This window comes from Nyctereutes procyonoides, unplaced genomic scaffold (assembly GCF_905146905.1).
Source record: "Nyctereutes procyonoides isolate TBG_1078 unplaced genomic scaffold, NYPRO_anot_genome, whole genome shotgun sequence".
Taxonomy (NCBI): domain Eukaryota; kingdom Metazoa; phylum Chordata; class Mammalia; order Carnivora; family Canidae; genus Nyctereutes; species Nyctereutes procyonoides.
Window position 1 is genome coordinate 72,435,248 of NW_026575051.1, and position 22,918 is coordinate 72,458,165.

The 22,918-nt window shown below is 49.9% G+C and overlaps 1 protein-coding gene and 1 pseudogene across 1 annotated transcript in view; both read left to right on the forward strand.

The window, feature by feature from the left end:
- LOC129512489 (constitutive coactivator of peroxisome proliferator-activated receptor gamma-like) overlaps positions 1-16,336 on the forward strand; it is a 72,545-nt gene extending 56,209 nt beyond the window's left edge. The window contains exon 10 of the mRNA XM_055329754.1: positions 15,221-16,336. Within this exon, the coding sequence (XP_055185729.1) occupies positions 15,221-15,233 (13 nt within the window). The 3' untranslated portion in view covers positions 15,234-16,336. The remainder of the gene's footprint in view (positions 1-15,220) is intronic.
- On the forward strand, positions 5,526-6,028 carry LOC129512491 (phosphatidylethanolamine-binding protein 1-like; annotated as a pseudogene).
- Positions 16,337-22,918: the final 6,582 nt, after the last annotated feature.

Genomic DNA, 22,918 nt, shown 5'->3' on the forward strand with positions numbered 1-22,918 from the left:
TTGTCAATCATACCTCAATAAAGCTGGTCAAAGAACAACAATAACAACAACAAAAGCGAGCCTAGAATTGAGATGTGTGTGAAACAGATAGGTAAGCATCAGACTGAGTAACAGTGGTTATCTTTGAGGTGGGGAAGAAATTTAAAAAGACTGGTCATTTCCTGCATTTCTGTTTTGTTAGAAAAGATGTTTTTATAATCAAGGGAAAAAATAATTTGAGAGGTCCAAAGATTCAGAAATTTTTTTTATCCAGAATTCTTTTAACCAGAAGTCCTGATGGGCTCCATAGACAACGTATAGGATTGGGACTGCCTGCTTGTGCAGACTGAGAGCTGTGGAGTTGCTGGGTGTTGTCACATCACCTTCTAACCTGGAGTCGCCATCTCCTCTGCTCCTCTGACTGGTCAGCTCCCACTGCGCACAAGAGAGCTGGCCAATCCACTTCCTCAGTGTATGCAGGTTTTTGGTCCTTTTAATTTTTGCCGTCTGTGGTCAGAAAAACCACAATACAAATTTAGCATGCATTTCTGAGTATCAGTGAAGCTTCTTTTTTTTCATATACTTATTGGCCATTTGTAATTCTCTTTGTTAATAACTACTTATTTATACTCTTGGCCAAATTTTTATTTGATGATTTTTTATATTGATTTGGCCTTTTTTCATTTTGTGGGTATTAAATCTTTGATGTTCATATACATGGCAGGTATTTTTACCATTTCCTTCTTCCTGGCTTCCTCATTTTGGAAATCATTATTCACATAGAAACCGAGGCATCGGGACCCCTGGGTGACTCAGTGGTTGAGCATCTGCCTTCAGCCCAGGGCGTGACCCTGGAGTCCCGGGATCGAGGCCCACTTCGGGCTCCCTGCATGGAGCCTGCTTCTCCCTCTGCCTGTGTCTCTGCCTCTCTGTCTCTCATGAATAAAGAAATAGAATCTTAAAAAAGAAAAGAAAAGAAAAGAAACCTAGGCATCATCCTTGATTTCTCCATTTCCCCAAGACCTGACACAGTCTGTAGGGAACAACGATGTATGGAGCCACAAAAAAAACACACAAAAATATCTGGAATTCACACTCTTCCTAATATGGCCACTGCTGCCATCATAGTCTCCCTCTCACTGCGACTTCTGAAGCTGCATATGTATGGACAGTGAAGCCCCCTCTGCCTTCAACAGCCTCTTGCCTGGCTGTTTACTTTGCTCTGGCAGACCTGGCAGTCCCTTAATGTAGCTGTTACTCCTGTACCTTCGTGTTCCTCATTTGTGCTTCCAGACTGTTCTAGTAGTAAGCAGCACCACCTGGTGAACCATCACAATCCTTGGTGGAATGAAACATCCATCTTGTATGCTCACAGCTTGGCTCTGCTCCACTGTGCCTGGGCCCCAGCTGGGAAACCTGAAGTCCTACAAAGTCCTATTCTGTTCACATCTCTGGCTTATGCTAGAGGGGGCTTAGCCTGGGGCCTCAGTTTCTCTCCACATGAGCCTCTCCATTGGTCCCCAGGGACTAGTTTGGGCTTCTTTCCGGTGTGGTAATTGGATACCCAAGAGCTAAAGACCCAGACAGAGGCCCTGTCACCTTTTGTAACCTAGCTTCATGAGTCATTCATGAGCTCTGCTACCCTATTCTGTTCATCAAGGCAGCCAAAAAGGCCTGTCCAAATTCAGGTGAACATGAAGGAGGGGGCCTCCACAAGAGCATAGGAGACTAAATGTATTGCTCTGACCGTTTTGGGAAAATACTAAAACTATAAACTTTAAATCTCCTGTCATCTGACGCTACCACCACCCACCCTGCCATTGTCCTTCAGATTCTTCAAAATTTTGGCTCCTGGCTCCCTAGCACTCTTCCCACCATGAATCTTGTAATTTTGGTGATTTTAATAGATTGTAGATAGTCCTTCCCTGATATCAAATCCTTGACCTGCTGTCCCAGCAATGTGGTCTTCCACCTTGACCTTATCATTCCCAGTGGCTCAACCACTCCACAACTTCAGTTTCAAACACTCCAACCACACAGCTCAGTACAGGTCCAGGTGATCCTTTGGTCTGATCAGGAACCCCCAGTCCATTGGTCCAACGTCCTTCATTGGACCCCATACCCCTTCTTGTCCTCCCTTAACTATCTTCCATGTTCACTGTCAAAGTGACTTCATTGTATATACTCGTGACTGCTCTGCCTTTCTCATTTTATTATGTTTATGAGGTAAAACCACAAGCCCAAGTTAAACTCAAGCCTATGCATTTGGGATATGGTTAGAGAAAGACCCACAGTTAAGCTTACTAGTTCCAACTTAAATTCATGCTCCCTGACCTCGGTGAGTGCTTGGTCATCTTCCATTCTTTCCTGCTGTCCAGGTGCTGCATACCCCCACTATCACTAGCCTTCCAGCACTTCCTCTTCATCATACTCACAGCTGACAGCTTTGCTTTCTGTACATTCCTGTAGCCACATTTGTTCTCCCCCCAAGCATCTATGCACCATCTAGATTCATAACCAAATACCAGGAGAAGTAGACAAATCTATAATAACAGAGGTAGTATCTATTTTCTCACCTACTCATATAGACAGACTGGCCATGCTCTCAGTCTGAGACAAGGCGCAGCTGTTCTCAGCTCCTCATCACTGCTCCAAGACACAGCCCCCCCCTTACTGTTGAGCATCAGCTACATTCTCCCACCTCACAGAACCCTCTCCAGAAATCACATCATTCCTTTGTTTTCCTTTGTAGAAAAATAATTTTGAGTCCAGAAACCTATAGTCAGCCAAATTAACATTCTAACATAAGAGGAAAAATTAACACATTTTCACGAATCAGAAAATTCTGACTCACAGATCCTTTACAAAAGAAAATAGGTATACTCTAGCAAAAGGAGCACTTCATCAAACATGAATTCATGGGCTATAAGAAACAGTATTGAACAAAGAAATTAATAAAATGTGGTTATTGCTAAACAGTTATTAACTGTAAGAAAGCAAATATGTAGAAATTGTAAGAAAACATGATTGACTAAAATCCCAAATCATCACAAGGAAAGTGAGGACTGGTTCCGGGGAATAAGTTAAAAAGAAAAGAAAAGGCAAACTTTGCTTAAAATAAGATAAAAAGAAAAAGTAAACTTAAAAGTTTTGTATCTTGTTATAAAGAGGGGATAGAGGGGATCCCTGGGTGGCGCAGCGGTTTGGCGCCTGCCTTTGGCCCAGGGCGCGATCCTGGAGACCTGGGATCGAATCCCACGTCGGGCTTCCGGTGCATGGAGCCTGCTTCTCCCTCTGCCTGTGTCTCTGCCTCTCTCTCTCTCTGTGACTATCATAAATAAATAAAAATTAAAAAAAAATAAAATTTGTTTAAAAAAAAAAAAAAGAGGGGATAGAATTGAAATAAATCTTGATGTTTTTAGAGTAATAAGTTTATATGTGTGTAAAATATAGGGATATATGCTGGATGAAGGTAGATTTGATGATGGATGGGTGGGTGGATGGTTGGATGAATAAATGATAGATATGTAAACGTCTGTCATACTCTTTGTGCACCAATGTCATTAGGCAAAATGCAAGGAGAAATAGACCCAGGGATAGGGACTGTTCAGAAATGAGCAGATCAAATAGACCAGAAATAGTGACATACTTGAACAAGTCCATTAACAAGCTTATTCTGATAGAAATATACAGAGCAGTATATGTAATTTTGTTTACCTTATTTTCCACAAATGGACAGTTCAAAAATCTAACCATGTATTTGGCTCCAAAGTAAATCTCAACCAATTTAGTGAAAAGTAGAAATCACAATGCTATATTTTCTATACACAAGAAAATAACCAGAAATCAACAACAGAAAAATAAAAAGCAAAAATATTTCCACTTGAAATTTAATCCACTATTCTAAATATTTATTAAGGTAATCAAAATCACTTCTAGAAAGCATAATAACAGTACTACATTAAAAAATTAATGAGAGGGCAGTCATCAGTGTAGATAGGGCATAGTAAGCACTAGAAATCCATCTCTCCACCTGCACAACAATTGTACTGCCAGAAGCTGTCTAAAGGAGCCTTTTTGGAACAGTCTGGAGCCTGAAGGCTTGCAGTTCCCTGGGGATAGTGTGGCTGGTAAATTGTGGTTAATTTCCATCATTTTTGGCTGCCCATCCTCCAGCCCCATGGCAGGCAGCCATGCACACATTCCGAGGGTACCTTGCTGGAGCCAGGGTAAACAATGAGGACCTTGTCCAAATATCAGGCTTCTGTGTAGTGGTTGCTGTTTTTGATTGCTGAGATGCAAGCAGAGAGTCTGGCCACCATTGTTCCAACCTCCACTGGTTGACATGTCTTTCATAGCATTGAATGGGGCAGCACATGTGAATGGGCATCCTCCCCCCAACTTCTTGCTTTTTTGGGAGCCAGACACTTAAGAATCAGGACATTCAAAAACAACTGCATACGCAGGGGACTTTAAAAAACCGCCATGCTTGGCCAGGGAATGATGGAGGCTCAGAAAAGATGTGAGAAGACCTGAGGCTTTCCAAACCTCAGGCTGATCTCCAGCAGAGACAACAATAAACAGCAAACACTAGGAGATGGGGAGAATCTGATTTCCAGAGGTAGAACAGTATGATTCAATTTTTATAATGTCCAGTTTGCAACAACAACAAAAATCATAAGGCATACAAAGAAATATGTAAGCATGGCCCATTCAGAGGGACAAAGTAAGAGAACAGAAACTGTCCCTGAGGAAACCCAGATGTCATATTTAATAGATGAGACTTAAAGATGCTCAAAGAGCTAAAAGAAGACATAAACAGAAGAAAACAAGGAACAAACTGAGAAAATCAAGAGATACAAAGATTATAAAAATTGAAAAGGTTTCTGGAGCTGAAAGGTACAATGACTGAAATGAAATATTTTCTAGAGGGGTTCAAAAGCAGCTTTGAGTGGGCAGAGAAAGAATCTGTGAACTAGAAGATGGGGCAATTGAAGTTATTAAGCCTGAGAAACAAAAAGAATGGTGAACGAAGAAAAGTGAACAGAGTTTTAGGGACTTGCATGGTACCAGCAGGCAAACCAACATATGCATTGTGAGTCTCAGAATGAAAAGATAGAGGTAAAAAGACTATCTGAGTAAATGATGGCTGAATACTTGCCGAATTTGATGAGAGACATGAACCTACAAATCCAGGAAGCTCAACAAACTAAATAGAATAAATTCAACCCACACCAAAATACATCATAATCAAACTATTAAGGGCCAGAGATAAAGACAGAATCTTGAAAGCAGCAAGAGAGAAGTTACTCGAGATACAACAGAACTTCAATAAACTTACTATCCAAAACCTTAGAGGCCAGAGGGCAGTGGGTTGATACACTCAAAGTGCTGAAAGAAAAAAACTTCCTACTGAAAGTTCAATATCTGGCCAAACTGTCCTTCAAAAATGAGGGAGACAGTTTGTGGATCACTCAGAGTTGGTGCTACAGCCCTGTACCTTGCCTCCTGTGACTGCCCTGGGGAATGCCCAACTCAGCCCCATGATGCTGGTGGACCACAGCAAGTGGTCAGGCCTTTGAGCCTGCAGGAAATGGACAAGCAGTCACAGCATCTGCTGCAGAGCAAATACACTGGGGCAGAGGTCAACGAACTGGGCAAAGTGCTGCTGCCCACCCAGGTTAAGAACCAGCCCACCATGTTGCATGGGATGGCCTTGATCCAGGTCACGGCAGATCTGGATGCTCCCAGCAGGCAGGACCCCAAATACAGGGAATGGCCTCATTTCCTGGTGGTCAACATGAAGGTCAACGATAGCAGCAGCAGCAGCAGCACAGTTCTCTCCAGTTATGTCGGCCCTGGGCCTGCCAAGGTTGCTTTATGAGCAGAATGGGTCACTGAAGCGTGAGAGTGCATTCTCAGCAACTGACCTGGAGACTACCATGGCAAATTCAAAATGGCTTCTTTCTGCAAAAAGTACAAGCTCGGGTCCCTGGTGACTGGCATGTGTTATCAGGCTGAATGGGACGACTGTGTGCCCAAACTCTGAGCAGCTATCTGGGCAGAAGGGGAATGCCAGGAGACAGAGACTGTCCCAGAAGTCTCAAGCAGTGTCCTCAACTGATACCCATTCTCACAGGCGAGGCCTGAGCATTAATGAGATAATGAGATAAGACTTTTCCTTATGCCTGTTCTTTACAACCCTAGATGGTCACATCCCAGTTTATGTTTTGATCAAATTTGAACTCCATTTGGGGTTATATTTTGGAACTAGGATGTGGTCATCAAATTGTTAACATAAGAATAGCGACCAAGAATTTAAAGAAAAAATTCAGGTAAAAAGACTAGATCTGCAGTAATAGAGCAGAACATCAAAGGATCTTTAAGGGCTGTTTTAAAAAAAAAAAAAAAAGGATTAATTGCCTCTGCCCTTGTGAGCTTGAGACCAGAATTGTGCATGTGACAGCACTTGTGCATCGTGTTTTCATGGCTATGTCTCTTCCCGAGACCACTGTAGAGAGCTGGTACCTCTCAGACTGGTTACAGGCAGGTGGGGGGCGGGGTCTCGTTGTCAGTGCCCTGCTCTGCCTCCTTTAAAAAGCAGTACTGGTAAAAGCAATAGGGAGTCCCTTTGTGGGTAAGGTGTGGCCTTCTAGATGAGCTGCAGGGCTGGGTGAGAAGGGGTCAGAAATCCTGAAGTCTGTGCCTCTTAACCTGGTCACTCTTCATCTGTGTAAGAAAAGCCAATCTGAAATTGAATGTTGTGTTAGTTTTGCTGTTTGCTTATAGTTGAATAAAAATAAAAAACTTGTGAATGAAAAAAAATGAAGGGGAAATAAGGACATTCTCTGATAAACATAAAGTAAAGGAAGTCATTACCATAAGACCTGCCATGCAAGAGGTACTAAAGGGTAACCTTCAGGATGAAATGAAAGGACACACAAGATAAATGCATGTGTACTTACAAAGCCAATATTGCAATTTTGGTCTATTTTTACACCTTTTATTTTCTACATGATTTGAAAGACAAACACATAAAAATTCCATTTTTATTATATGTTATTGGGCATACAGTATATAAAAAATGCAAATTGTGACTTCAGTAACAGGTCAGCATGGAGCTGAAGACATTTAAGAGCAGAGTTTTGGGACTTTTTAATTTTTTTTATTTAAATTCAACTTGATTAACATAGAATGTATTATTAGTTTCAGAGGTAAAATTCAGTGATTCAACAGTTACATATAACACCCAGTGCTCATTACATCAAGTGCCCTCCTTAATGCCCATCACCCAGTTAACCCATCCACCATCCCCTCTCCCCTCCAGGGACCTTCAGTTTGTCAATGGACATCTGGGCTTCTCCACAGTTTGGCTATTAATGGACACTGCTGCTATGAACATTGGGGTGCAAGTGCCCCTTCAAATCACTATGTTTATATCCTTTGGATAAACACCTAGTAGTGTAGTGCTGGGTCATAAGGTAGCTTTCTTTTAAATTTTTTGAGAAACCTCAGAGCAGAGTTTCTGTATGCTATTGAATTTTAAATTTATTAAACTCTCTAGTTAAAAGAGTTTGGCAGAAGAGATTTTTAAAAAATCTGACATAGGTTCTCTATGAGAGAGATTTTAGATTCACAGACATAAGTAGGTTGCACATGTAAAGAGATAAGCAATATACCCAATAAAGAGTTCAGAGTAATGGCTTAAAGATGCTCACTGGACTGTACAAAAGAGTGGATGAACTCAGTGAGAACTTCAACAAGAGAAAAAAAATACAGTTGAAGAATACAGTAACTGAAATGAAAAACATACTAGTGGGAATCGGCTGCAGATTGGAGGATGCAGAACAGATCAGCAATCTGGAAGATAAGGGAAATGGAAAGCACCCAAGTTGAACAGAAAGAAAAATTTTAAATGAGGATAGCTTAAAAGATCTTTTGGACCACATCAAACAAATATTTTCATTATAGGAGTCTAGAAGGAAAGACAGTAAGAAAGGGTCAGAGAACAATAGCCAAACTATTGGAAGGAGCCTCAGTGTCCATCGAAAGGCGAATGGATAAAGAAGCTGTGGTGTATGTGTACAATGGAATATTAGTCATTAGAAATGACAAATACCCATCATTTGCTTCGACGTGGATGGAACTGGAGGGTATGATGCTGAGTGAAATAAGTCAATCGGAGAAGGACAAACATTTTATGGTCTCATTCATTTGGGGAATATAAAAAATAGTGAAAGGGAATAAAAGGGAAAGGAGAAAAAAATGAGTGGGAAATATCAGAAAGGGAGATGGAACATGAGAGACTCCTAACTCTGGGAAACAAACTAGGGGTGGTAGAGAGGGAGGTGGGCGGGGGGTGGGAGTGACTGGGTGATGGGCACTGAGGGGGGCACTTGATGGGATGAGCACTGGGTGTTATTTTATATGTTGGCAAATTGAACAATAAAAAATAAATTTATTAAAAAAAAAAAAGGTCAGAGAAGTTAAAGAAATAATTGAAAACTGCCCTAACCTGGGGAAGGTAGCAGACATCAAGGTTCAGGAATCACAGAGTTCCAAATAGAATGTATCCAAAGAGGCCCACTACAACACACAATAAATAATATGTTAAAGGTTAAAAATAAGGAGAGTTTTAAAAGCAGCAATAGAAGCAACTAGTTACATACTAGGGAAACCTCATAAGACTGTTGGCTGATTTTCAGTAGAAACTTTGCAAACCAGAAAGAAGTGGCATGATATAGTCAAAGTGTTAAAAGTTAAAAAAAAAAAAAAAAACTGCAACCAAAAATACTTTATCCAACAAGACTTTCATCCAGAATAGAAGAAGAAGAGAGAGTTTCCAAGACAAACAAGTTAAAGGAGTCCGTCACTACTAAACTGGCCTTACAGGAAATGTTAAAGGGACTTCTTTAAGTGGAAAAGAAACAGTTCTGATTAGAAGTGAGAAAATTATGAAAGGAAATGGACTCACAAAGAGATATAAAATATGACAACATACACATAAAGCCTGGAGGAGGAGTGAAAATAAAGTTCTTTTAGAATGTATTTGGATTTAAGCAACCAATGTAATATAAACTCCTATATACTGAGGATGCTATATGTGAACCTTGTGGTAACTACAAACCAAAAATTTATAATAGATATACAAAAAGTGAAGATAAAAACAAGACTAACAGTAAAGAAAGTCATCAATCACAAGTAGAGAGAGCAAGAGAAGAACCAGGAAAACACTGCAAAAACAACCTGAAAACAATGAACAAAATGGCAATGAGTACATAATGTATCAATAAGTTTTTAATGTAAATGGTCTAAATTCTCCTATTAAAAGAAACAAAGTGATGGAATGGATAAAAACAAGACCCATCTATATGCTGCCTACAAGGACTCACTTCCATCTAAAGACACATGCAGACTGAAAGTGAAGAGATGGATAAAGATATTCCATGAGAATGAAAGTGAAAAAAAATTGAGGTAGCAGTACTTGGGAAAAATTAACTTTAAAACAAGGACTGTAACAAACAAAGGAAGGGCATTACATAACGATAATGGGATCAATTCAACAAGAGGGTATAACAATTGTAAATAGTTATATGGCGAACATTAGAGCACCTAAATACATAAACCACATACTAACACGTGAGAGGAGAAGTGGACAGTACTACAGTAATGGTAGGGGGCTTTAACACCCCACTCACATCATGGATAGATCATCCAGGCAGAAAATCAATAAGGAAACATTTCTTTGAATGGCACATTAGACCAGATGTACTTCACAGATAAAACAGAACATTTCATCCAAAAGCAAAATAACACATTCTTTTCAAGTGCAAATGGAACATTCTCCAGGATAAATCGCATGTTAGGCCATAGAACAAGTCTCAATAAATTTTAAAAGATTAAAAATCATGTCAAGCATCTTTTCCACCCACAGTGGTATGAAACTAGATGTCGATGACAAGGGGAAAAAACTGGGAAAAAACAAACATGTGGAGGTTAAACAATATGATACTAAGCAACCAATGGGTCAACAAAAAATCAGAAAGGAAATAAAAAAATACATGGAGACAAATGAAAATGAAAACATAATGGTCCTAAGTTTTTGGGATGTTGCACAAGCAATTCTGAAAGGGAAACTTATAGCAATACAGGCCCACATCAAGAAACAAGGAAAATCAGGCTAATCTAACACCTGAAGGAACTAGGAAAAGAAGAACAAATTCTGGACTTAGGAGAAGGAAAGAAATAATAAAGATCAGAGTGAAAATAGAGACTAAAAATAAACCCCAGAAAAGATCAGTGAAACTGAGAGCTGGTTCTTAAGAGATAACCTTTGGCCAGATTTATCAAGAAAAGGAGAGGATCCAGATAAAATCAGAAATGAAGTAGAAGTAATAACTGACACCACAAAAATACGAGTTATAAGAGAATAGTATTAAAATTTTTATGCCAACAAATTGAACAACCTACAAGAAATGGTTACATTCCTAGAAACATAAATCTTCCAAATTGAATCAGTAAGAAAGAAAATCTGAACAGACCAGTTACTAGTAACAAAATTGAATTGGTAATCAAAAAACTCCCTTTAGGGATCCCTGGGTGGCGCAGCGGTTTGGCGCCTGCCTTTGGCCCGGGGCGCGATCCTGGAGACCCGGGATCGAATCCCATGTCGGGCTCCCGGTGCATGGAGCCTGCTTCTCCCTCTGCCTGTGTCTCTGCCTCTCTCTCTCTCTCACTGTGTGCCTATCATAAATAAATAAAAATTAAAAAAAAAAAAAACTTTAAAAAAAAAAAAAAAAAACTCCCTTTAAACAAAAGTGCAGGACCAGGTGAATTGATGGAATCCAGAGATGCATTCTATCACTCATTTAAAGAAGAGTTAATGACTATTTTTCTCAAACTATTCGAAAAAAAAATAGAATAAAAGAAAGGTTTCAAATACATTTTTATGAGTCCAGCATTATCCTTATACCATTATCCTTATACCAAAACCAGACAAAGGCATTACAAAAAAAGAAAACTGTAGACCAGTATTCCTGATGAACTGTAAACTGTAGGCCAGTTTTCCTAGATGAAAAAATTCTCAACAAGATATTAGCAAACTGAACTTAACAATATGTTAAAAGGATCATTCAGGGACAGCTGCGGGGCTCAGCGGTTGAGCGTCCGCCCTCGGCCCAGGGTGTGATCCCAGGGTCCTGGGATCGAGTCCTGCATCGAGCCTGCAGGGAGCCTGATGCCTGTGTCTCTGCCTCTCTCTCTCTCTCTCTCTCTCTCTCTCTCTCTCTCTCTCCGTGTGTGTGTGTGTGTGTCTCATGAATAAATAAATAAAATCTTTAAAAAAAAGTATCATTCAGCACAGTCAAATGGGATTTATTTCAGGGATGCAAAGATGGTTCAATATCCACAAATCAGTCAACACACAATGTATCACATTAACAAAACAAAAATCATATGATCTTCTCTCTGGATGCAGAAAAAAACTTGACAACATTCAACATCTCTTCATGATAAAAACTCAACAAAGTGAGTCTTTAGGGAACATCACCATAATAAAGTCCATATGTGACAAACCCACTGCTAGCGTCATACAAAGTGGTGAAAAACAGAGCTTTTCTCCTAACATCAAGACAAGGATGTCTGGTTTTGCAACTTTTATTCAACAAAGTACTAGAAGTCCTAGCCACAACAATTAGGCAACAGAAAGAAATTTAGGCATACACTTTGGTTAGGAAGTAGTAAAACTGTCACTATTTGCAGACCACGTGTTCTACATAGAAAAACCTAAAGATTCCACCAAAAACTTTCTGACCTAGTAAGTAAATTCAGTAAAGTTGCAGGACACAAAATGAATGTACAAAATTCTGTTGCATGTCTGTTGCATACAGTAATAATGAAATAGAAAAAAAGAGAAATCAAGAAAAAAGTTCTATTTACAATTGCATCCAAAAGAATAAAATGTCTAGGAATAAATGGTTTTAATGAAGGGGTTGAAAGACCTACACTCTGAAAACTATAAAACACTAATGAAAGAAATTGAAGAAGATATAAACAAATGGAATGATATGCCGTGCTCGTGGATTGGAAGAATTAATACTGCTTTAAGGTCTACAGGTTCAATTTTCCCTATTAAAATACCAATAGCATTTTTTTACACAACTATAATAAATAGTATTAAAATTTATACAGAACCACAAAAGACCCTGAATAGCCAAAGCAATCTTGAGAAAGAGGTGCCGTGTTGAAGGTATCACAACCCCAGATTTCCAGATCTGCTACAAAGGTATAATAATCAGAATAGTATGATAGTGGCACAAAAATAGATGGATCGATGAAACAAAATAGCCCAGAAATAAACACACAGTTATATGGCCAGTTAATCTATGACAAAGGGAAAAATACAATGAGAAAAAGTCTTTTCAATAAATGGCATTAGGAAAACTGAACAGTCACTTGTAAAAGGATGAAACTGGACCACTTTCTTACACCATACACAAAAATAAACTGAAAATGGACTAAAAGACCTAACTGTGAGACCTGAAACCATCAAACTTATAGAAGAAAACCTAGGCAGTAATCTCTTCAGTATCAGCCATAGAAATGTTTTTCTAAACAGGTCTCCTCAAGCAAGGGAAATAAAAGCAAAAATAAACAATTGAGACTACACCAAAATAAGTTTTTGTACAGTGAAGGAAACCATCAACAAAACAAAAAGGCAACCTATTGAGTAGAAGATATTTGCAAATGATCTATCTGATACTCATATCCAAAATGTATAAAGAACTTACACAACTCAACACCAAAAAAACCTCCAAATAATCTAATTTAAAACTGAGCAGACGGGATCCCTGGGTGGCGCAGCGGTTTGGCGCCTGCCTTTGGCCCAGGGCGCGATCCTGGAGACCCGGGATCGAATCCCACGTCGGGCTCCCAGTGCATGGAGCCTGCTTCTCCCTCTGCCTGTGTCTCTGCCTCTCTCTCTCTCTCTCTCTCTCTCTCTCTCTCTCTCTCTGTGACTGTCATAAATAAATAAAAAAATTAAAAAAAAATAAAACTGAGCAGAGGACCTGAATTAGACACTTTCCCAAAGAAGACATACAAATGGCCAACAGATACATGAACAGATGCTCAGCATCATCACAATCAGAACCACGATGAGGTATCACCTTGTATCTGTCAGAATGGGTAAAATCCAAAAGGCAAGAGATAACAAGTGACAGCACGGATGGGAATTAGAAGGAACCCTCATGCGGTGTTGGGGGGTTGTGATTTGGTGCAGCCGCTGTGGGAAGCAGTATGGAGGTACCTCAAAAAAATAAAAATAGGAATGTCATATGATCCAGTAGTTCTCTCCTGGGTGCTTACACAAAGAGAACAGGAACACTATTTGACAAAGACGTGTGCATCCCCATAGTCACCGCAGTAGCCGAGTTCTGGAAAGAACCCAAGTGCCGCCCGCCACAGATGAACGGTGAGGAGGATGCTCCCCGTAACACGAAGGGTCTCCACTGGCAGCAGCAGGGGTGGACCCAGGGGTATTATGGTAAATGAAATAAGACAGCGTGGGGGGTGGAGCCGCCCCCGAGGGCTCCCGAGGGGCACGGTGACCCAGCTCCTCGCTCGGAGGAGTCCGCCCCGGAGAAGGGGGCAGCGGCCCGGCCGGCGACTGGCCAAGGCCAGTGTCCGCAGCAGGGACAGCCACGACCCGAGGGACGAGGTGGGGGGGGCCACCCAGGCCCCCACCTGCCTGTGTCTGCACCGCTGCCGGCGACCCAGGCTGTCTTCTGTCCCCATTTTCTCTGCTCCCCGTTGCTGGGCTCGGGGCCACACCCCGCTAAGTGCGCTTGCTCTCCTAGTGACCTTCTGTCCCTTCGCTCCACTTCATGAGAGATCTCGCCAGCTCCGTCCCAGGCTCCTGGTCTGTCACCTTGCCGGCCCTGGGTTCTCAGGGCTCGGGTGTCCTCTTAGTGTCGTGGCCACGTTTCTTCTGCATCTAAGGAAATTCACCACTCCGATCGTTCTGCTTTACTTTGTTTTCTTCTTTTCCCGTCACAGACTCTCCTTCCACATCTCTCTCTGTGTTTTTGTTTTTTTTTTAAGATTTTATTTATTCATGAGAGACACACGGGGGGGCGGGGCAGAGAGAGAAGCAGGCTCCATGCAGGGAGCCTGACATGGGACTTGATCCCGGGACTCAAGGATCACGCCCTGGGCCGAAGGCAGGCGCTATACCACTGAGCCACCCAGGGGTCCCCCCTCTGTGTGTTTTAGTCTCTGACTTTGTTCTGTGAACAGTCAGGCCGCTGGAAGCCTGGGCCCCCCGGGACCTTGAGCCATGGGGTCTGTGGGAGGTGCTGATGCTGGAAACCGTGGCTCGCGCTTCTGGCTGTGGAAGCGTCTTCCTGCCCTTGGGGCCCCGGGAGAGTGACATGGTTAGGAAACTCCAGGAAGCCCTGAGCCACCGTAACAGGTGAGGGAGGCAGTAGCCCGGGCCCTGGGGGGATCCTCGGGCTGTGACCTGCTGGACCTCGGGTGTCAGTGCCGTTAACATGTGTAGAAGAACGGGTGTAGATGGGCTTCACCTTGGGGTATGACGTCATGGAGCCAGTGCTGGCCGTGGCTCTGCTCCTGCCCCGCGGTCTGTGGGACGGCACCCCCGAGGGTTGCGTCAGTCCCCCCGGGTCAGGGAGGGGTGCACATGCAGCATCCTGCACCGTGCAGGCCCGCAGGGAGCACGTGCTGCCGCGCTGGGCCCCGCACACCACTCGTGGGAAGGGGCGATCTTGGCAAGAGCACGCAGCGGGCCTGGAGAGGCCAGGAGCATGGTGCCCTGGGTCCTGGGGGCGGGAATGACCCCAGAATGTGGAGGGCGCCAGCACTCGGGGCCACGTGAGTGAGTGCGCGGGGGGCACGCGGTCGGTCGGTAGCATCAGGACAGGGCTTCATGGCTGCACCTGTGACCTTTGGCTTTAACGGTCAGCAGCGACCCACCATCCTCCATTCAGTTCAGGGTGTGCCCTCAGCTCATTGTAGAATCAGGCGAGGGACACCCATGGGACACACAGTCTCCTCTCCCACAAATGGGCCGTACACACGCACAGGCACGCACACCCCAGCCGCTCCAGCCAGGCCTGCCCTCCTGGGGACGGGGGACTGGTCCCTCCCCACCCCCACCCCCCCCGCCGTGGGCTGGCGTGCCGAGGCGCTTGGCGGGGACACTCACACGACACTTGTGTTGCAGGTGGTCCAACTGACGCCCGCCTGCGGGAGGAGGACGGACGCTCGGGCCGGAGAGAGACCCTTCCGAAGCGTGGACGCTGAGCATCGAGCCAGTGACCTTGCTTACCTACAGCCAAGACTCCGAATGAGAGAGCGCCGTACCTTACACTAACGGGCGCTCGGCACGGGCGTGGTGGGTCTGCACGGGCCTCCGCGGGGCCGTGGGCACAGCAGCGGGGCAGGGACGGCCCCGGAAAGCAGGCCGCCAGGCGGAGCCCAGGGCAAGCAAGACGGCTCCTGCCCTGCCCTGACGCACGGCTGTGCAGACCATCCCACCTTCTGACCGTCAGCCAACGTGGACACCGCAGAGAGCGAGAAACGATGGCCCAGTGTCAGCCGGGCCGCGGCAGCTCCCGGGGGCCGCAGCCTGGCGTGGGCTTGCCCGCCTGCCCTCAGACCCCGTGTCTTCAAGCCGCTGCCCTTGTGTCCCTTGCGCGAGTTTTAGCAAGTTATTTTCTGGGCGGTCCAGGCCCCTTAGGAAAGTTCTCAGGGCTATCGGGGCGCAGCATAGGGGCCTGTTCCTCATTCAGGTGGCTCGGAAGTGCCGCCTGGGGAACGGGCACGACGGGTGGCGTACTGTTTGTGCCAGGGACGGAGCGAGATCTGGAGCAAGCGGCGCGGGCCCGGTGGCTCGTGCAGGACTGGGACGCGCGGCCCCGTCTCCTGTGCTCGCTTCTGCGCACAATGGAGGTGGCCACCGTGGGGACAGTGGCCTCGGCTCTGCTCTCCTTTTGTGTTGATGCTGACCCTTGACTCGCGCTTATGGTCTCTGCCACGTATTCGTGGCTCGTCTGCTGCGGCCGCGACTGTGGAGACCCGCTCCTTTGTCCTACCCTCCGCTTGCACCTCCGCCAGCGTCCTGCCCCGGGAGAGGCCTCCGGCGGCCCGCGAAGACCAGCCCCCGCTCCCTGGGCCCGGCACCAGGGTCTCCACGTAGGGGCCTCGCTGAGTCCCCCGGGAACCCGAGTCGCCGCCGCTGCTCCTGCACGGCTCCGTAGCTGCCCGCACGTGCGTCAGGCTCCTCAGTGCAGCTTTCATCCCCCGATGTCCTGTAAATAAAATGGAAGTAGATGATGAAGCAGGTAGTGGTGTTTCCACCGTCCCCAGCAAAATTAACCTTCAATCCCCAAGTTCCCGCAAAATGGCTTGAGACACACGCTCCCTTGTCTCAGTCCCTATAGCTTTAAAATATGGGAAAAGCAAATAATTCTAGTACATTAAGCCGCCGATCTGTTTATTGGACCGAGTGCTTCAAGCCACAGCCCTCTGCGTACCCACATCGGGAAAGCCCGGCGCTTGTTGAGGGGACGTTAGGAGAGTCAGCCGCGGAAATAAGCTCCACCTGCCCTCGTGGAGCAGGTGACGAGCCCCAGCGCACTGCACCCCGATCCCGGGAACACACCTCCCCCTCCCGGGAACACCCCCTTATCCCTGGAACACCCCTGATCCCTGGAACACCTGCCATCCTGGGAACACCCCGATCCTGGGAGCACCCCGTCCCAGGAACACTCCCGGTCTTGGGGACACCCCCAGATCCCGGGAACACCCCCCCCCAGGAACACCCTCGGTCCCAGGACCACCTGCCATCCCAGGAACACCCCCAGATCCCTTGCCGAGGGCAGGGAGGGGTGGCCGCGTGTCCTGCACCCTGGAGTGTGGCGGGAGAGGTCACCCCGCGGTGCTCAGCTAACACCCCCAGCTAATTCCTGGGGCCTCAGAAATTGGGCGCTGGAACGCTCACTGGCCACTGGGCCCCTTGTCCATCAGGACTAGCTGCGGGGGTGGCGGGGGAGGCCGGGGGCTCTGTGTGGCCCGAGGCCCCCAGCAGCCTGGAGGCCGCGGGGGAGCCCTAGCACCCCGGGCTCTTGCGCGGCCTTCCCGCGGGCAGCACCCATGCGGGTGGCCGGCGATCGCCCAGGGGGAGACTCCTGAGAGGGCCCGGGGGATCATGTGCGGGGCCCGCGGGGGCCGAGGGAGAGGCGGCCTCCTGGGGCGCTGGGATCTGGGGCGGCACAGACCAGGAGCGGGCGTGGGCCCCCCCCAGAGGCCCTAAGCGTCGCAGGAAGGGTCATGTGGCCCAGGGCGCAGCGCAACCAGGGGCACCCGGGGACCGTCCCTCGTGGCCACCGGACCCGGGCCCACCCGCACTTGGCCTCCCGCGAAGACGCCCGCGGCCGGGAGGGACGTGCCCAGTGGCTGCCAACCTGCGCCCCAGGAGGGCCCGGTGGCATCTGGCCAGCAGGGCGGGCGCGGACCATCCCTCCCGGCGGCCACGTCCCGCCCGATGCCGATACGCACGAATCTGTGCCCGTGTTGTGTGGTCTGACCCCCCTCAAGCTTAGCCTTTCCAACGCCGGGGCCCCCAGCAGGCGGGCCATCTTCCCGGGGCTCCTGGGGCCCCTTAGTCGTGGCTCCGCTCAGTCGTGCTGATTGAGCAACGACGACTGCGCGCCGTGTGGGGGCCGCGTGGGGCAGCCCCTGGCTCCTCACAGCCACGGCGACCGGCTCGGGCACCTGCGGTCAGGGCTGCGGCGTTTGCTAGGAAACCAAAGAAAAAATGCGTGGTTGCTCTGGCTCAAAGAAAGGCCCCCCACGTGACCTTCTGGTCTTCAGCACCAAGGACGGAATTTGGCCATTGTTTCCTGAGCGCCTACTGTATGCGCCTGACTCACCCCAGACCTATAATAGTCACCGAAAATTCCAAAGCCCAAAAGAGAGAAGAAAGATTATGAGATAACGGTGTCCTGAGCCGCGGGAAGACGGTTGCCAGCCAGGTGCCGCCCCGAGACCTGGGAGCCGAAGCCCCACGGCGCCTCCACAGACCCCGGCACAGCAGCCTTCTGTCCGTCCGCACGGTCACCCAGACGACTTGGACGGTGGGGGGGCGCTCAGGGTGCCCTGTCCCAGCAGCCTCTGTGACCGCCCAGTTCCGGGCCTCACGCCCGGGTCCTGCTTCCCTGGAGGGCTCCCAGGTGGTGGTGGCGCAGCTTGGGGGGGGGTGTCTGGGACACTCAGCTCTTAAGTGACAGAAGGGCTCCTCAGAGGCCATTGCCCCAGGCCCACCCTGCCTGGCCCTCAAGACCGAGAGCAGTGGAGACGAGCAGAAATACAAACGTCCCCCACACACACCTTGGAACCCGGAGCTCTTCCTGTAGGGTCTCCGAAGGCCCGTCAGCCCGGGACACAGTTGACTCGCTTGGCACGCGTAGGGCCAGGGAGTTCCTGCCTTTGATTCTCAAAGTGCACGTGGAGAGAAGCGGTGTTCTGTGCCCTCCGTCCCCACCGCGGTGGTCCCCGAGTGCCGTCCACACTGTCACCCTGCCCGGGGGTGCAGGAGGTGGGCTTCCTGGGTCCTGCAGACCACAGAGGGCGGGAGACCCCCGGAGAGCCCCTGCCTGTTGTCCTGCCCTCGTGGTGTCGCGGCGAGGCCCCAGGGTCACGGGGCGTCCCAGCCCGCTCACCACCACCCACCGAATGCCACAGCCGCTGCTTTCACCCAGACGATTTCCTGGGGCACCCGCTTCCTCGAAGACCCCTGCAGACCCGCGGAGAGGCGAGGCCTGTTCCCTGGACTATTCCTCTGGTTCTGGCTTAACCAGGAGGGATGCAGACGTGGACGTTATAACGTAAGTAGCCTCAGGGACAACACCCGGAGGGACTGTCGGCTCCTGTGAGCTGTTCCGTGCTGGTAAATCCAGGGGAGCACAGACATGGCCTCTGCCCCCAGCACCTTGTGCACACCTGGCAGGTGGCCCGGGGCAGCCTCCAGAGGAAGCCGGCCTTTGTTTTTGCTTTGTTTTGTAAGATTTTATTTATTTATTCATGACAGAGAGAGAGAGAGGCAGAGACCCAGGCAGAGGGAGAAGCAGGCTCCATGCACCGGGAGCCCGACGTGGGACTCGATCCCGGGTCTCCAGGATCCCACCCGGGACGAAGGCGGCGCTAAACCGCTGAGCCACCAGGGCTGCCCATTGGCCTTTGTTTTTAAACAGACTGAGGTTGTCTCCCGATTTGCCCCGGAAAGGACAACTCCGCGACCTTTCCGATCACTTCCTGCTGGCAGGTCGCTGGCAGTGTCTGACCTGGAAGCAGCTTGGAGGCATCGCCGGGGCATCGCCGGGGCCTCCCCGGGCCACTCGGGAGGAAGCTGCCCAGGACATCCCCTCCAGGGACAGGCCCTGAGAGCCACGCCAGCGAACAGTGAGTTAGTGAGCCCTGGACCATCGGGCACACCCAGCAGCCAGGCAGCCAGGCCGGTGGGCACTGCCCTGCGCACACTCGCAGCAGGTGAGACACGTGCCCGGGCTGCAGACCCGCAGAGATGAGCCACGGGCCCGGCTCCGCGCCTGTCCGCGGGGGGACGTGTGCCCGCCTGCCTGGTGGTGGGGCTCCCCGCCCAGGCCACACTCGGCGCCTCCCTGTGCCCAGTGACCGTGCGACCCCAGCCCTCAACCCGATGGCCAGCCAGGAACCCGGGTGTCTCCGGGACCTTCGGTTGCGCGGCTGCGGACTGTGCACCAGCGTGGGCTGATCTGTGCGCCTCGGCGGAGCCTGAGATCCGACCTCACTTCACGGGGCCAAGCCAGATGCAGGGACTAAAATGGGCCTGTGGGCGCGGGAGGAGCATCACTGGGCCCCGTGCCCTGGTGTGAGTCACATTTCAGCCCTCACTGCACCTCCCTGGGCCTGTCTCTGCCCCTGCCCAGAAAATGCTCCACACGTTGGATTTCTTCTGGAAAAGCCACAGAAACGAGGTGGGAGCTGCAGACAGCCCGATGGCAGCAGGGCTGCTCACTAGGGGCCCCGAGGAGCAGCAGCCCGTGCCCCCCCCCCCGGGCAGACCCCGAGAAGCAACAGCCTGTGCGCCCCCCGGGTAGGGGCCCCCCCGAGGAGCAGCGGCCTGTGCGCCCCCCGGGTGGGGGCCCCGAGGAGCAGCGGCATGTGCGCCCCCCCGGTGCAGCCCTGAGCCAGGCCCCGCACCCCACCACCGCTGGCGGCCTGCACAGAGCCAGCGAGAGGCAGAGGGGACACGTCGCCGAGAGCCCTGCCCACCCTCCATCTGTGCCCGTGTCAGGGCTTACGGAGCATATGCTGCCTGTTGCTCACTGACCATCTGCTCCCGAGCTGATGAAGTGTCCCCGTTACCGTGGCAACAGAGTCCTTGATTGGCGGTGGCACCACAAACATTCCCTGCTCAGGTTTCTCTTTTATCTGTGCTCCGGAATGGTGGTGGGGGAGGGGGCCTGGGGGAGGGGAGGGGAGGGGGGCCTGGGAAGGGGCGGGGCGGGGCTGGAGAGGAGGGGGGTGGGCAGGGTGGGGACGGGACTGAGGGGCAGGTTCCCCTCTTCCCTTCTCCCGCTCTCCTGCCGCTTCCCGCCCCTGCTCGCCCCTTCCTGACCCTTCTTGTCCCCCACCCCCCGCCCGCCCCACCTGGCCTCCTCCCGTCCTGTGAGCAGGTGCCCCGGGGAGCTGAGTTGACCAGGCAGGGCCTGTCGGGCTTTCCCTGCACCTGGAGGCTCCCGGGGCAGGCGCCCTCCTGAGTCCTCCACTTCCTGCCTGGGTGACCGTCCGCAAAGCAGGCAGGTGTCCCCTCCGCTGAGGCATCGGGCACCTGCCAAGGGGTGAGAGGTCTGGGGCAAGACAAAACCTTTGTCACGTCCTGGGAACTGGACCCGGCGCAGGGGCAGCCCACTTGTCCCCTGGGGCTGTGACTCAGGGCCTTCCCTCTGGGCCAGGGCGGCGCTTGTGTCTGGGGGCACCGCTGCACCCCGAGGCCCTGCAGGCTCTGGAGCCCTCTGCCCTCTGGGCCTCAGGCGCGGATTCCCGGGGTCCCTGGGGATCTCGTGGCTGAGGGGGAGCTGCCTCTTGGGTCACAGTGAGCGGCTCACCACGCCCTCCCACGGCCCTTCCTGCCCCGAAGCAAGAAGGCCCCGCGCCACCACTGCGCCCCCCGCCCCCGGACTTCACGGAGTCCCCTTTAAGGGTCTTAAGGGCTCATTTGTGGCTAATTTTAGAAAGTCCCTTCAGTCACGGAGGAGGCCAGTGTCACTGCTGTGGTCTCAGTGTCCTCCCCCCCGTACGGTCACTTTACCCTGAGCTCTGCAGTGGCCCTCACCCCTCCCCACAGCCACAGGTCCACCTGGGGTGACCTGCGGTCCGTCCTCCCAAACCCTCCTGCAAACTCCAATCACACCAGCTTCTCTGAGGCCCCATTCATATGCACCTGTGTGTCCATCTGGGCATGGACACGTGCACGTGTGTGTCCGCCTGCGTTCCCTGTGGGCGTCCACATGCACGCGTGTGTGTCCATGTGCAGTGCCCTCCTGGTGCTTGTCCAGCAGGGAGTCCTTCCTTGTCTTGTAGGAACCTGAGCTCCATACAGCAAACTCTTTGTTGTTTATTAAATTACATTTTACTATGTCATCCATTATTGCAGCTTACGAGCATAAAATAATGCTTTTTAAATAGAATTAAAATCTGGCCTCCAAACAACTTCCAAATTAACCAACAAACATGTGCCGGGAGCCAGTCAAACTTGGAATTTTACCAAAAACACAACTCCTGCTATTAAAATATACATTTCTCCCTTAGTATCATTTATCTTCTCATTTCCAACAGACGCACATCAAAGACCCATTTCCAGCTCACGTGGGTACGGTTCTGGCTGCGCCGCTTCCCCGTCTGCTCCAAGCACGGAAGCGGGAAGCCCCCCTCGGTTATTTTTGGGGTGTAACTGACACTCCGTGTCCCGCGAGTCAGGTGTGCAACATACTGATTCAACTTCCAGCGTGTTTCAGTGGAGCAAGCAGAACTTTGACAACAAAGAAATCAGTAAATAGAAGAGCATCGATTGATCTAATATATGAGTAACGGTGTGGAAGCCTAACCTGGCAGTGTGCGGAAAGGAGCATATACTGTGACCAGGCGTTGTCTTCCAGTGTAGCAGGACTAGCCCAATATTAGACCTACTGATGTAAACCACCGTTTAACAGAACAAAAAGGAAGAGGACGATCATCTCCATAGATGCTGACAAAACACTGGATGGATTCAACGTTCATTCTCTTTTTAAAATGCTCCTGATGAAACAGTGATTGATGAACACGTCCTTAACGGCACGATGGTGTGTCCCAACCTGAAAGCCACGCGGTGCCACTGCCTCCCAGGGGTTGAGGCCCCGGAGCTGACTTGGTGTCGGTGTCAGAACCCCTAGGGACGCAGCTGAAGGAGGGAACGGGGTGCTCCGCTGCAAGAAAGGTGGGCAGTGCCTCTGGGGGGGCCCCTTGCCCTCCGCGGCCCGAGCCCCAGGCTTTTCCTCCTTCTGCGCCCTGCGGCCCCGACACGTGGTCCCCAGGGTCCCTGCGGAGGGTGAGGGGCGCCCAGGTCCCTGCGTCCTATGGGCCTGCAAGGGGACCCCCCCACCCCTGGGCACTGGATGCTCCTGGGCCACGGGGGCGACACAGACAGCCCCTCACCCGCCACGCAGGCCCCGCTTTGTCCTTCGCAGAATCACACCTGAAGGCCCGGGGCCATGGCCACAGAGCCCTGCGCGCTCATGCCCTGGGGCAGCCCCTCCCGCGCCCCCCACGCGCCCCGAGGGCAGGATCCGCAGGCCCGGGCCTGGTTGGTTCACTGGAGATTGGACCGAACCATGGGCGGCTT